Source organism: Ochotona princeps, chromosome 10, assembly GCF_030435755.1.
Source record: "Ochotona princeps isolate mOchPri1 chromosome 10, mOchPri1.hap1, whole genome shotgun sequence".
In the NCBI taxonomy this organism is placed as follows: domain Eukaryota; kingdom Metazoa; phylum Chordata; class Mammalia; order Lagomorpha; family Ochotonidae; genus Ochotona; species Ochotona princeps.
This window is the reverse complement of record NC_080841.1, coordinates 12,968,646-12,983,833: the sequence shown is the minus strand read 5'-3', so window position 1 is coordinate 12,983,833 and position 15,188 is coordinate 12,968,646. Positions and strand designations below refer to the sequence as shown.

At 58.2% G+C, this 15,188-nt stretch overlaps 1 protein-coding gene across 5 annotated transcripts; it reads left to right on the top strand.

The window, feature by feature from the left end:
* The first annotated feature begins 325 nt into the window (after positions 1–325).
* On the top strand, positions 326–14,468 carry TNNT2 (troponin T2, cardiac type). 5 transcript variants are annotated; one of them, XM_058669005.1, is made up of 13 exons: positions 5,213–5,234; positions 7,524–7,553; positions 9,189–9,263; positions 9,602–9,637; positions 10,335–10,368; positions 11,205–11,265; positions 11,440–11,556; positions 12,058–12,135; positions 12,450–12,560; positions 13,268–13,377; positions 13,746–13,836; positions 14,041–14,081; positions 14,224–14,468. In XM_058669005.1, the coding sequence occupies exons 1-13, from the start codon at positions 5,228–5,230 to the stop codon at positions 14,267–14,269; spliced, it is 837 nt and encodes a 278-aa protein (XP_058524988.1). In that variant the 5' UTR covers positions 5,213–5,227; the 3' UTR covers positions 14,270–14,468. The 5 variants fall into 5 exon arrangements, 3 of the variants coding, with proteins under 3 accessions (XP_058524988.1, XP_058524987.1, XP_058524989.1); XM_058669004.1 differs by having other exon boundaries at positions 12,450–12,569; XM_058669006.1 differs by lacking the exon at positions 7,524–7,553 and having other exon boundaries at positions 12,450–12,569.
* Positions 14,469–15,188: the final 720 nt, after the last annotated feature.

The window sequence follows — 15,188 nt, the reverse complement described above, 5'->3', positions numbered from 1 at the left end:
GGGGAGCTTCACACATGTGTTCCTTGAACACCCAGAATGTCCTGGTTTCCTCTGTGGGAGCGGGGGTGGGGGGGTGTGGGATTGGGCACTATAGGGATCTATGTGTCCAGTGCCCTAAATTCCAGGCCAGGACACAAAGCAAGGTTGAGTCCTTTGTCTCAGGGGACAGCCTGGCTTCTGTTCCTGCCCCATCCCTGAACACATGAATCTGCTTCCCTGGGCACTCTTTCCTCAGGCACTGGCCAGCAGTGTGAAGGTGGGGTAGGGAGAGGGGATAAGCTGGGAATCAAAGCCATTGGGCTCAGAGGCATCTGGGGACAGGGGAGGGGACAGTGCCAGCTGAGAGATGGGACAAGAAGGATGGCAGCAGGGTGGGGCATGGAGCATACATGGGATTCTATCAAGAATGTCTGTGGTAGGAGCAGCTGTGGCTCCAGGGCAGGCTGGGCGCCTGACCAGCGGGGGCAGAGGATAGCCGGCAGGAGCTGGCTAGCTTTGTTCACAGAGGAACAGAGAAGCAGGGCATCCTTAAGGCACAAAAGTCTGGGAGGGCCAGGGGCCCGGGTCTCATGGGAAGGACAGCTGCTCTCCAGGGAGCTGTTCCTTCTGCAGAGGTGCGCAGTCCCTGGGTCCGGGTCCCCTCACTTGGATCCACCTTCGTCTTGCACCCTGACGGCACAGCACACAGGGACTACGAGGCCTTGGACCCCGGCCTTGTGTTCCTTACAGTCTTGCAGGGCTGGGCATCTAGTATGTTCCCAGTCCTTACGGCCACTCAGCACCCAGTGCCCATCCAGGAAGAACGACCTTCTACAAGCAAAGTTCTGCTTCATGTCCAGCCAGCCATATTCAATGAGTGAGGCTGTCCTGTGGCTTTGGAGCCATGGAGGCTGCTCCATGCCTCAGCAGGCCTGGAAGGGGTCTCCAAGCTGCCACTGTTCAGAGAGGTTGAGCCCCCTCCCCCAGGGCCCTGCCCCGGAGGCTCACAGCAGTTGTCCTGGCCCCCACCTGCCCCCAGTCCCCTCTCAGCCCCGGTGGCTGGCATCTGCTTTATCGGGGCTTCTCCAGAGGGACAACTGGCTTGTGTCACAGGCTTGTTCCCTGCATATCTTGCAGGTTTTAAATAGCTTATCTGAGCAGCTGGGAGACCACATGGGCTTATATGGTGAGGGGGTACAATCTCCTTTAGCCCTGTCCCTGACACCTGCCAAAATAGCAGGAGACACCCCCACCCCCAATGCCACCCTGGTCCCCCTCCCCATGCATTCCGACCCCCGCAGGGCTAGCTCACAAAGCCCAGCCCACATGCCTGCCTAAAGCCCTGCTCAGCCTGGCCCTCTCCCAGTGCCGCAGAGACTGAGTAGACAGCTTCAACTCCTGTGCTGAGGTAAGGCTCGGGCCAGCCACTAGGGAAGGGAGCAGGGGAGGACATGAAGCTCCAGACCTGGTAGCCCTCGCCAGTGCCTGCTGTGCCCACTGAGTGGGCTCTAGCTTGGCAGGCAGCCACACTGGAGGGGTGGGTGGCGTTGCTGGGGTTGGACTCCAACATGCATGCCCAGGGTGGAGAGGGTTGTGGCTTACGCTTGTAGAGGAGGGCCCTGAGTCTGGGGTCTGCTGCTAAAGTAGTTGTCAAGTCCTGGGCCTCCCCAGGCCTTAGGTCCCTCATCTTGGAGAATGGGCCAGATCTCTGCCTGGCCTCTGCCTGCTCTAACTCCTCAGCAGCCTGGTCTGTGCCCAGGGCTCCAGGCTGGGTCCAGGCATGTCCTCCTCCAGGCCTGGAAGGCAGAAGGGGATGTAGCTGGCTCAGTGTGGGGGAGTCCATGTGGTCAAGGGACTCTACAGGTGCTCACAGATGGTCCTGGAAGCATCCAGAAGGAGTCCATGCTGGAGCAGGCAGGGAACTCCGGGTTCCTTTCCAGCTGCCCCATGAATTCTACTGGACTCTCTGCCCAGGGCCACCATCCTCCTCAAAGAAGAGTGTGTAGTTGGGATAGGGGTGGGAGGGAATGGGGAAGACCCCCCTTCCTAGAGGGCCCTTTTATGAGGCTGAGCCCAGCTTGCTGACATTGCAGGGTCAGCCCCGGGTCTAGCTTCTCATGTTGTGACCCTGCAAGGACAATGCATGTCCCCCAGCTGCCCGCTGACACATACCTGGCACCTTGCGCTGTGCCTGGAAGGCAGAGGGAGCAAAGGGATAGTTCCTGGACCATAAAACATTTCAGAGCAGCCCCTGGCCATTCTGCCCTTGACCTGTGTCCTCTGGGCAGGCCTCCTGTCCCACAGGGCAGACAGGCATCTGTCAGGATCGAGTTGCCTGCTGTTCCTCCCTCGTGCTCTGTCCCCCAGCTCTCCTCGAGGGCTAGTAGCCGTAGGTGTAGGGAGGACCCTGGCTGCCCATCAGGGACAAGGGCTGAGGGATGGGGTAGGGTGCCCCAGAATCTGGGGCTCTTCTGGCAGGCTGGAAGGGGCTTCTCCTTGGAGAGACAGGTTACTTCAAGTCCATATTGGCTCACCAAGGCCACACGACAAGGCCCTGCACTCCAGCCCTGTGACTCACTCTGTCCTCTGCTCCACTCCCCAAGAAAGGTGGCCTGATGTCCCAGTTTGGAGAGACATGGGGCTGGGGAGCAGCTTGTGCACGTGGCTCTGGGCCATGGGGGCACTCCAGGTCAGATTTGTCACTTCCTCCTGTTCTGAAAGCCCCCGGCCTCAGCCTGCCACATTGCCCTCATTGGGTCCTGCTTTGAACATCCAGGGTTGGCGTGGCTCTGTTTGCAGGCTATTTTGGGAGCCGGATGGCGCCCCCAAGGATCCAAGCTGGGCCACCCTGCTTCAAAAACCAGCGACTCTCAGCAATGAGAGGGCAGTATGGAGAGGAGAGTCCCGTGCCCTGGCTAAGGTAGCAGCCCCCCAAATCCTCAGGTCACCTGTGATAATAAGCCTCCCCACCTGCTCTGGGGTCCAGGCTGTCTGTTCTCTGTGGCTACTCTTGTCCTGTCACCCCTGGGCTAACGCCCTGGGCTGACTGGTTTAGCAGTGCCAGGCTCTGTGCCCCATCGTGACACCTTACACTGTGGACATCTCTTCTTCTCCAAACCCTAAAGGGAGGGGCAGCAGGTGGCTCAGAGCTGGGGGCAGAGCTCTTTCCTCATTGTCCCTATTTGCACAGAGGGAGCCAGGGAGAAGCCCCACAGCAGAATTCAAAAGAGCATCATCCCCTCCAATGCTGTGGTGGGTTGTATCCAAGGGAGTTTCCACCCAGAGGGGCAGCCAGGGAGTGCTTAACCACCTTGGCCCCAAAGGGGCTGCCCTGTGGTGAATGACACACCATCCTCCCAGAGCAGTGGCTCTCACTGGATGTGTGCAGACGGGGCACCTGGAGCAGGTCTCAGCCACCGTGGTGGGAGGTGTAAGGAGGATTGGAAGAGGAATGAGCAGGGTGTCTCCGGCCTGCCGTTCTCACTCTGCCCCTTGGGTGAGAGACAGGAAACGACAGTGCTGGCAGGACAGAGCAGCAGGTGGCTCACCTGGCATTCTCATGTACTGGCTGCCTCACTTTATCCTCATGCTTTCTTTCCCTTGCAAACCAACGTCAGAGTGGTCCACACTGCACAACAGCTGTCAAATTCCAGTCCATTGCTTGGTTATCACACTGGGTGGTCAGTCATCTGTGGAGTGCCTGTGTGGGGCAGGCAACTCGACTCTCAGCTTCCCGCCCACCTGGTGGAGAAAGAGAATGGCATTTCCAAGGTTGCATGCGCCCAAGGTTCAGAGCCATGCCTCTCCCACTCCAGCGCCTGCCTTGTTCCTCTCGCTTCGGCCCCTCCCTATATCTAGGTGCACACAGAAACACCTGACATTGCCTAATGCCTTCCTTTCACCAACGTCACCTGATCCTCACATAGCCTGCTGGGGGCTAGGCTGTGTACACTTTACAGTCCAGAGGACTGTCAGAACATCCTGGCCACATGCCCCTGTCATGCCAAGGGCAGAGGGTTTGGATATGGACTGTTCCTCTTGCGGTGGGCGGAGTCGCTTAAAATGAGGTGTCCAGAATTGCTTTTTGGTGGGAATGCTTATTGGGGTTATCCTAGGTAAAAGAAAGAAAATGGAGGAATCGGAGTCCTATTGCCCAGGTGCCCCCACCCTGTTCTGTGTCAACACTAACATTTTCATCACAACCAAGATGTGGGCACTGACTCAGCTGACCATGACCTTATGCAGACTTCTGGAGCTTTCCCTGTGCGTGTGTACTTGTGTGTATGCGCGCATGTGGGTGTACACAGAGCTCCTCTTGCCCACGCTGACTGTCTTCTTTTCCTGGAGGAGGAGCAGCGACCATGTCTGACTTGGAAGAGGTGGTGGAGGAATACGAGGAGTGAGTATTGGGGCTTCCTGCCACCAGGACTGTCTCCTCCCCACACACCCCTTGCACCTGCCCCAGGTGTCCCCAGGGCAGAAGTGGCTGGGCCTATTTTCAGAACCTGTGGGGAAATTTGACCCTTCCCTCCCACCACCACCCCTTTCCCGAGGTATTCAAAGGCAGAGGCTCCATGCAAGGGTCACTGGGTTTGACCCAGTGAAAGGACTGGCTACCAGCAGAATGGGGTCTCTGGAATTGAGCCAGAACACCTGTTCCGAGGCCCCAGAGCCCATTAGGCCCCATGGCATGGGACTGAGACTCAGATTCCTGCTTTGCCCAAAGGTGCTGCCCTGCCACCTTCGTAGAATGCCCTCTCCCTTCAGGGCACTCAGATGGGACATGCTGGGAGGGACTGGCAATTAGGGGGTGCAGGGGAAGGGAGTGCAGCAGTGTGGGGTGCAGGGAGGCACCTGCCATTCATGTGTGATTTGCAGGAGAGAGTTGGGGAGAAGGAAGAAATTTCTAGAAAGGGAGCACCCTGGGGAGAGTTCAGGGATGAGTCCCTGGCAGAAAGCAGCAGAGACCATCAGGCTGCCCATGGACTGGTGGGGACAGTGTCTGGGAGCCCTGGATGGACAGTAGGGTCAGGGTGGGCCGAGCCAGCAGGGAGGGAGAGAAATCCTAGGGTGACACCCTGGGCACAAAGTGGTGCACGTTTGTGTCTGATTGACACCATCCTCTTATACACACAGGGAAGGTGAGTAGCCCTGTGTGTTCACTGGGGCTGAGGACCGTGTGGTTCGAGGCTGACTCACCTCTTCTCTCTTTCGTGGTCCCAACCTTGTCTTGTGAGCAGAGGCAGCCATGGGAGGTAAGCACCATGGGAGAGTGGAGAGCTGGAGAGACCAAGTCTCCGGCATGTGGGGTTCCTGGGAGGTCCCTGGGGAAGACAGTTTGCATACCCCAGTCCTTGTGTGCATCGGCAACAATTGCGCCAACATGCCTCAGTTCCCAGCTTTGCCACTGCAGGGCACCCTTCCTCTAGGTGAAAACACAAACCTTAACCCTGTTATCATGCACCAAAACACTTAGGTTCCTGGTTCTGCATATGAGGTTGTGACAGCCAGCGCAAGAGCGCCATTGGCTGAGGTGCCTTGTGCATGCACAAATGAATGCCATTGTTGTTACCTGGCAGAGCCTGACTCGCTCTCCCTCTGCGAGCATGCAGTGTTCCTCAGTTTTGGGTCCTCCAGATGGCTGGAAGGACATCCTTGCGTAGTTTTCCTCCCAAGAACCTGGCATCCCAGCTGTGGTCAGTGGGCACCTCAGGCTTCTGCACCCCCTGTAGGCTATACCCCATTTCTTAGTGGTTCCACAAAACCACTTAGAAATAGCACTTTAGTTCCTGGCATGCAGATGCTGGGAGAACCACACCCACTGGGGGGAGGGTCCCTGGAAGAGTCACGGGATGACTCCTGCCTCACTCCCCAGCTCTTGTAAGGGAACACTGATGCCTCCTGCAGCAGGGAGGTCTCCTCCAGGGGAGTCAGCCACAGAGCAGACAAGAGAAGGTCACAGGGCTCCCATCTGGCTTGCAAGGAGCACCCCATGTTTTGTACTTGGAGCATCTCCTGAATCAAATTGTAGCTACTTCCGAATTCTGTCACTTTTCCTGCTGGACTCTTTGTATGGGGTTCTCTGTGAGCTTGGGAGGATTTTTCTGCTTTATGGTGACAGATTTTGAGTGGGGGGGTTTGAGAAATGTCCTCCCTGCCCTCCCACCCCTGCCATGGGGACCTGGTGGCCTGCTGCACGCGGTAGAGTTTGCATCACCATGGCAAGGTGGTCTGAGTGCCACACAGTCCCGCCTGCCAGCTGTGGATGACCTACACTGCCTCCCACATGGCCTGAGAGACTGCTGGAAGAATGACCTGCAGCCCACATGGCGGCATTCCCAGTGCCCCTGCTTCCGGGAGTTGTTCTAACGGCTGCAGTCTCTCCTTGGGCAGAGATTTGCATGTAGAACGAGTGCTGGACCCACAGGCCATGCTCTGTGGTTCTGGTGCTGGGCTAACTTGCCTTCCCAGGGGCCAGGCCTGCCCTGCTGGCACCAGATCCCTGCAGGACTTCCTGGAGTGTGACTCCTGGGCTTTGTGGGTATCACAGAAGTGCACCCAGGGGAGGGGCACAGAGCAGTCTGATGGCTTATTCTCCCTGCTGTGTGCTCTGTTTAATTAAGGATTTTTTTTTATTTGAAAGGCATCCCATATAGGCACTGGTTTGAGTCACAGCTACTTCGCTTCTAATCAGCTCACTGTTCTAGTTCTCATTGTGCCTGAGAAAGCAGCAGAGTGCTTGGGCCCCTGAACGTACATGGGAGACCCAGGAGAAGCTACAGGCTCCTGGCTTTGGGCTGGGTTGGCTCAACTCAGGTTATTGTAGCTGTTAGGGGAATGAACCAATGGATGGGAGATCTTTCTCTCTCTCTCTCTCTCTCTCTCTCTCTCTCTCTGTAACTCTGCTTTTCAAACAAAAATAAAATAAGTCCTTAAAAAAAAAAAAGGCAGAGAGAGAAAGAGTTCCGTTCCCTTATCCTTTGGTTCTTACCCCCGATGCCTGATGCAGCCAGGGCTAGGCCAGGCAAACCCATGAGCCTCACATTCGACCAAGCTTCCATACAGGGGGTCAGGGACCCACATACTTGAGCTGTTACCTTGTGCCTCCCAGAGTGTGCAGTGGCAGGGACCTGGAGCAGAAGCACCATGGCTGCTTGCCTGGGATCTGTCCTAACAAGAGTGAAGCCACAGCTGGGCCATCCAGAGGTAGGACCTGGCTGCTGGTGACCAGTTTGCAATGGCTTCCCAGGGACCAGCCTCAGTTGGACACCAGGCCTGCTCCCTTGATGGTGCCCATAGGTGGAGTCGCTCTGTCACATTGTGGAGGTGCATCACTTTGCATGGGAGGCTAAAAGACATGTCCCCAGGGGGCTGCGTGTGCTGCCCAAGCTGCTGCTTCATGCTGGCCCAGGAACAAGAGCCAAGGCCTGATTCTCTGCCCTGGATGCATGGCCCGGCCGCCTGCTGCCGCTGCTGGCCTCTCTGCTCCCCAAACTAACCTATCTCGCTTCTCCCCTTTGCTGCTGCTGCTCTCTGACCCCCAGAAGAGGAGGACTGGAGAGAGGACGAAGACGGTAGTATAACTGCCCCTCCCCTCCCCTCCTCCCCCGCCACTTCCTGCTCTTGTTGTCTTCACAGCCAGCACCTGTCCTCTGGGCTGTGTTGGGAGGAGGGATGGGAAACTCATCCCCCAGGGCCACAGCTCTGAGTCAGTCATCATGTCTCTCCTTCAGGATCACAGGCTCCTTGTCCTGGCTGGGTGGTAGAAGGTCCCGGCTGGCTCCCAGCATGGCTCCCAAGGGACTAGTGTCTGAGCTGAGTAGCCTTACCCACCTCACTGCCCATCCCAAGCTCCAAGAGCTGGACAGCACCTAGGCAGATGGCTGGGGTCAGAGGAACCCAGGGACTGGGGATTTCCTGGATCCCATGGGACATGGTGTGAAACTTGCACATAGCCCTTGGGGTGGGGGACTGCACTGACCATGGGGGGGGTCATGGGCGAGGCCAGTTCTCATGGATGGGGGTACAGGGAGCCTTGCGATGGGGTTGATGCCTGGCCACAAAGTGCAGGGAAGAGAGGTGCACAGAGAGGGGGAACAGCCAGCATGTGGGAACGGGTGTGAGCAGGCACAGCGGGTAGGATCCTTCCTGGGCAGGCATCTACTCTCACGGCTTTTGGAAGGATAATTCTTTGGTGATACACCTACTGCCAGGAGTCAAAGGAAAGGCATTTCTGGTCCTCAGAAGAGACTGAACTGGGGACAGAAGGGGGACAGGGAGAGTAGGGGCGGCCCCTTTGCTCCACCTTTTGACTTGGTCACTGAGGACCTTCGGGCAGAGCGCCAGGGCTCATCCTGCCTGCCTAAATGTCTGCTCCAAGTGCCTCAGCACCGCGGGGTGGGGGAAGGTCCACATTCTGCCCAGGAAGTAGACAGTGACCAAGGATTATGCCAGCCTGGTGCCAAGGGCAGCCCTCTGACCGCTAGGCAGCTCCTCCACCCTCCGTCTTGCTTGCCTGCTTCCCTGCCGATGGGGAAGAGTGGGGCTCAGCACAGGGTGAGCCTCTGGGCCCGGGAGAGGGGCCTCCCCAGCTCTTCCTCTTAGACGGGGCCCATCCTGAGGGCTGGACAGTGGGGGTGGGGGGCTTCACACCCCTGGGGAAGCCCCTGGAGAAAGAGGCGCTAGGTCAGGCAGAAGGAGCTAGCAGACTGGGCTTCTGGTCCCTTCTGGTGAGTCTTGCTGGAGCTGCCCATTTCTAGAGAGGCCTATCTGGGGTCCCAGACTCCAAGAGAGGCAAGTTCAGGGTCAAAGTGTTTCTCAAAGTCATGCCTGTCTGTCCCCTGGCTGGGCCAGCAAGCGTGTACTGTGAGGAAATGGGTGGCATTTCAGGCTCTGTGAGCACCCTGGATGGGGCACCGCTCCTCATTGCTGCAATGGCCAGCCAGCCATAGGGGAATGCCTCTGATTGGGTACCAATAAAACTTTATTGGGAGAAATTGTCTGGGATGGGATTGGGGGGATTACTGGGTTTGGCCCCTGAGCTGTGGTTCGCTGATTTCCAGTTTTGGCCAAACCCAAGGCTGCCTCTTGTCCCTAGTTGTGCGGACTTAAGCATGCTGGGCGCTGTCCCTTCTTCCCCACCGTTTGCTCTGTCTCCTGACCAAATGGTGGGGCCTGGTCATTTCACTGGGTCTGCTTCCTCTCTCCAGAGCAGGAGGAAGTGGCTGAAGAGCAGGAGGAGGTAGCAGAGGAAGAGGGTGAGGAGGAGACGGAGGAAGCCAAGGGTAAGGCCCCGGGTGGGGGTGCAAGGGACTCACAGGGTGAGGAGCACCCCCAGGGCTGTTTCTGTGGCAGAAAGCAATCCACCTGTAGCCGGCCTGGGGGGAGTGGAGTCCATTGTCGGTTGTCCAGCCAATGAATGTGGCTAGAGTGCATTTGTGCCTGGCAGAGTCTTGGGCCCAGGGGCATGCATGTGAGAGCGGGCCCCGGACCCCCTCTGGATACCCACCAAGCTAGCAGCTGCACCTCTGTTAGGGGCTGTCTTGGGGTGGGAGTTCTAGGGGTGGGTGGGACAGGGCTGGTATGCAGGATTCCCTGGGTTGACTTCCTGTGTTTGGTTCAGAAGATGGAGAGGAAGAGGATGATAAAGAAACTGAAGGTGAGGCTGCTGGGTTGCAGGACAGAGGTAGGGGTCTCTGGTGCGGAGGTGGGGCGGGTGGGGAGGACTCAATTATGGGGGGCCCTTGTGAGCTTTGGAACTCGAGACTGTCACCCCTTCTTGCCCTAGAGAGTCGCCTTGGTGGTGGCCTGTGACCATGGGACTGGTGTCCTGCGCCTTGGTCTGGGCAGGGGGGTGGGACCCAGAAGTGACACCCTACAGGAGGTTTCTGGAGCTCAGACAAGATGGCCAGGAGGGTTTGGGGTCTGTGGTGGGTCCTGGGGTGGGAGTGGTATTGCTGGGGACAGCCCTGCTGGGACAGTGTTCTAGACACACCTCCAGGGACAGACAGTGCCTGGGGCTGGCTTTCAGGGAGTTCAGGGGAGACCTGGAGTGAACTCTAGGGCCTGGGACCCTGGGGTCCTTGCCATCTAGACATCTTCACTGGCCAAATGTTCTTGACCAGAACTGGGGGACAAAAGAAAGCTTGGAAGCTGAGTGTAGCCCCGTGGGATCCAGCTGTCCCCTGAGACTTCCCAGGTCCTGTGCCTGCTGCCTTTAGCGACCCCCAGGGTTGTAAGGGCTTGAATATGTAGATGGGGACACAGATGTCCCAGCTCACTGAGGCGTGGGGGTGGCATAGCTGGAGCCAGACCTGGAGCACCTGACCCCATGGCTATGTGCCTCTCTCCTTCAGATGGCCCCGTGGAGGAGTCTAAACCCAAGCCCAGGTGAGTGGATGCACCTGTAGAAAAGCCCAGGGTGGGAGGGGGATGGGGCGATGACAGAGGGGAATGAGGTCTGACCCTGGGCATGAGCACTGCCGATAATGTACAGTTGTCCAGGTTGCACACTGCACATGGAGCCAGTACAAGCCCATGTCTATCTGGAGGAAAGGGGTGGCCCAGCCCCAGTCTCAGCCCCAGCCCCAGGCAGACACAAGATGGCTAGACCACCGTGCTGCTCACTGTGGCCTGAGGGGATCCTGGGACAAATCTGGGGCAGCCAAGAGATGAAGTGGCACCAACTTTGCTGGCAGCTCCAGACAGCTGCAGAGGGCACAGCTGGGCATAGCTGGGCAGCCACCCAGTACTGGTGGGTGTTGAGGCGGGGATGTGTCCCTTACAGTCAGAGCCTGCACACCTCCCCGTTTCAGGAGCGAGTTGGGTACCTGCCCCAGCTAGGCAGCCCCAGTCCGTCTCCTCCACACTGTACTTCCACTCCACCCAGCCATGAAGGCAGCCAGGGAAACTGGGTCACATATACACCCCACATGTGTATGTGTTGGACTGGGTCCCTGGGGAGACCCTGTTGTCAGGCTTTTCAGACCTGTGGCTCCCTGTCCCCACGGCTGATCTTCCGGCACACAGTGGACAATGCCCTGACCCACTCAGGAGCCAGGTGCTGGAAAGGTGTGCAGGCTCAGTGTAGATGTCACATGTCAACATTGATGTCATGTCAGTGTTGATGTCACATTCAATATGGATGTCAGGCATGGTTGCTTCTGTAGGAAGGCGAAGTCCCCAAACCTGCGGGCTATGGTTAACAATCCCTTCCTTCCTCACAGGCCCTTCATGCCCAACCTGGTGCCACCCAAGATCCCTGATGGCGAGAGAGTGGACTTTGACGTGAGCAATTGTCTGGGCAGGGCAGGCCTGGGCTGGTAGTCGGGGGACACAGGGTCCTTGATGAGAGAGATAAGACCTCATGACCTTCAGGCTGGTGTGGGCACAGGCCGGGCTGGGTGCCAGCCCTGGAGCGAACCAGTGGTGTTCTGGGCTGTGCCCTGGCTCCCCCTGCAGGACATCCACCGCAAGCGCATGGAGAAGGACCTGAATGAGCTGCAGACGCTGATCGAGGCACACTTTGAGAACCGCAAGAAGGAGGAAGAGGAGCTCATCTCTCTTAAAGACAGGATCGTAGGTGTCAGAGCTGCTGCCCAACTCTGTGAGGGCTCCCGCGGAGCCCCTGACCCAGACCTTGCAGGATCCTGGAGCATTCAGGTGGCTCCAGGGCCCTGCTTTCTCCACACCCCCACACTGGGTGCATCCTCATAGTAGGAGCTACATCTGACCCATTTGAGGACAGGCAGAGCCAAACCCAGGCCCAGGCTGTGATGGGACCACCCAGCCACTGAAGGTACCTGCGGGCCAGGGGCACCCTCAGGTCACTGCTGGGCATCACCCATTGTTCTGTGATTGCTCGGGTTTCTGTCTAATGCCCTGCCACTCCAGCACCTGCCAGCTAGGGTGGGGACAGAGGCCTTCCTGACAGCAACCCCGAGATTGGAAACAGCCTCTCCATGGTCACCTCACTGGCGGGAGCTCCTCTGGGGCCCACCTGTCTCTGCCTGCTTTCCTAGGGGTGGCTGGGGCCACCTCTGCCATGCATGCCCATTGCCTGTTCCTGTCTGCCCCCAGGAGAAGCGGCGAGCAGAGCGGGCTGAGCAGCAGCGCATCCGCACAGAGCGCGAGAAGGAGCGGCAGAACCGCCTGGCTGTGAGTGACCCATGGGCTTGGTTTCACGGCCCTCTCTGCTCACGTATGTTGGGTCAGGAGGCAGTATGGGGCCTGAACGTGGTGTTAAAGACTGGTCGGTCTTGTCCGTCCTCCAGCTCAGACTGTCTGTGAGCCCCAGTCCTTCCATAGCCACACACCAGTCAGGCCCCAAGCTAGGAACCCCTGCAGATAGCTCCCTGTCCAGCAGGGGGAGGAGTGAGCCCCCCACCCCTCCAGTCAGCCGGGTAGCCCATCGGCGGGCCTTTCCTGCACCCTGTCCCTGATGGGCCCTCTTCCTGCTCCCTGAACCCCAGGAAGAGCGTGCCCGGCGAGAAGAGGAGGAGAACAGGAGGAAGGCAGAGGACGAGGCCCGGAAGAAGAAGGCTTTGTCCAACATGATGCACTTCGGCGGTTATATCCAGAAGGTGGGAGCAGTGGGGCCTGTGTGTGGACACTGAGGTGTCTGCAGCTGCGGGTGGCTTTCAGGCTGGCTTCTGGCTGTGTGGGGGGTAGAAGCCGGGGGCTTTTTCTAGGTGGGACATGCTAGGGTAGGGGGCTGTGCCAGACAGCAGCTCATCCTTGGACCTCTGACTCGGGGCCTGGTGGTGCCCCTGCAGTGGCCATGCCAGCCCAGCCTTAGCATCTCCCCACGCCTGCCCCAGTGCCTGGGCTGTGCCAGGCAGAGAGCCAGGCAGGCTCTGAATCTTGTTCCCTGTGTCTCTGTCCCCTCCGTCCTTTGCTGCCACCTCCGTGTCTGTTCCCTGTTGCTCTTTCTCTCTGGTTCTTTCTCTCCTGCTTTCCGGGTTTAGCAGGCCCAGGTGGGTAACAAACATCAAATGCTCTTTCTGTAGTTTTTAGGGAGCTCCCTGGGAGGGGCCAGCACCCTGCTGGAGAGGGGAGTGCAGGGACAAAACTGAGCTTGGGGGGGTGGTGTGCTGAAGTGACCCTCCTGGACTGCACCTCAGTTTCTCTGGGAATCCAGGCAGGCAATTGGGTGGTGGATGTAGGAGCAAGAGAATCAGAACCAGGAACCTTCTGGTCTCCAGGCCTTATGCCCTCCCCACAGCGTTTAAGGAGGACCAGGACCAGGGTCTGAAACATTCTAGAGGGTTCTCTTTGTCATCCTGCTCAGACAGAGCGCAAAACTGGGAAGAGGCAGACAGAGCGGGAAAAGAAGAAGAAAATTCTGGCGGAAAGGAGGAAGGTGCTGGCCATTGACCACCTGAATGAAGACCAGCTGAGGTGGGCAATGGGCAGTCCCAGTGTGGAGCACCAGAGGGCGCCATGACCTCATGTGTCTTCCCAAGACGCATTGGGTGAAACTGGTCTCTGGCACTGGTCAGGGCCATCCCAGTCTGGGCTTTGCGGACAGCCAGGCAGAGCTCAGCTCTCTGAGCTCTGATTACCTCGGCAGCCCATTGATGGTGGGCAGGTGATGGGCTGAGCTTGGGGTGGTGGCTTCTCCCTCCTCCCATTTCAAGTTCCTGCCTGAGGAAGTCCCCGGGTTTTTACTCCTGGACATGGGATCCTGCCATCGGACCCCAGGCTGGCCTGGGGGTGCTGGGAAGGAGAGCTGAGATTACTCACCGCTTCCTCTTTGGGCTGTGCAGGGAGAAGGCTAAGGAGCTGTGGCAGAGCATCTATAACCTGGAGGCAGAGAAGTTCGACCTGCAGGAGAAGTTCAAGCAGCAGAAATATGAGGTGAGCCCATGACAGCTCCCTGACCCTAGCCCTTAGAGCTTCATTAGGTTCCTCACCACTGTCATCAGACCCAGTTTTCTGTCCTGCCATGGTACACTGGCCCTGGTATCTTCCTTCCTCTCTGGGTTCTGTGCCGTTCCCTCCTCTTCCTCTGTCCCACTCTCCCGTTGGGCTCACTCTTTTTCTTCTTCATCCTACTTGCAGATCAACGTCCTCCGCAACAGGATCAATGATAACCAGAAAGTGTGAGTGTCCATCACAGGCTTCCGGCTCAGCATGCAGGATCTAGGAGGGCTGCTCTCACCCTGATCTGCCCCTGGAAGCTGCTCCCCCATTGCTACCACCCTGCTTGGTCCCCTGTCTGACACTGTCCTGTTTCTGCTGCAGCTCAAAGACTCGCGGGAAGGCCAAAGTCACCGGACGCTGGAAGTAGAGGCTGAGCTGTCTCCACCAGAGATCAACTGCCCACCTGCTTGTATCCCTCCCCTGTCTGCCCCAGCCGCTGTGCCCTCATGGGTACACAAGGCCCACTGCTGCCTGGAGCCCAGAACCTGGCCTAGCTAGAGGTGCATACTCCCGCCTACCCCTGCTCACACCATGCATTAATAAAGAGGCATTTTGCATGGCACACACCCATGGCGTTGTCACTTCCCTTGCAAGGAGAAATTCGGTTCTTCCTGGGGGTCCAGGTGGCCATCAGAACCTGAGGAACAAAGGCAGAACCTCATAGACACACAGATCGTGGTGCCTGCCAAGCTTGGAAGAGCTTGCACCTGTCCTGGCCCCTCCCATCTGCTTCCTTCCAGGTGAGGCGGTGGCCAGGGGATGCCCAGGAGGGAGGTGCGAGCAGCAGACAGTGGACAGAGCTTGTGCTTTTTAGCCACTGTGAGTCACCCAGAGCAATGCAGAGGACGGAGCGTTCCCGGCCTGAGTCAGGTGCTGGGGAACAATGGGCCTTCTTTGCACGGTTCCTGGTTTCTTTCTGCCCCTGGCCAGGGCAAGGAAAGCCAGGCGTCTGAGGGACAGGCAGGTTTCGATGGGCAGCTTTTCAGGTGCCCAGCAGCCAAGGGGCATGGGCTGGTCCATTTGCCTTGGTTTCTCCTGTTCTGGGACCCCAGGGCCCTCATGGTGAAGAGGGCAATCTGCATGGTGGCATAATCCTGGTTAGCAGGATGTGGAAACAGCCCCACCTGCCCTTGCTGTCCGGAGTGGACCCAAGCAGGGCTGAGGCTGGCCTCTGCTGGTGTGGCCCACTGGGTCTGCTGTCTCCCCATTCCCTGCTTGTGCCTCCAAATGGGAGCCTCTCTTGGCTCTCCAGGGCCTCGCAGTAAAGGGAGGGTGTCTGTGGGCTC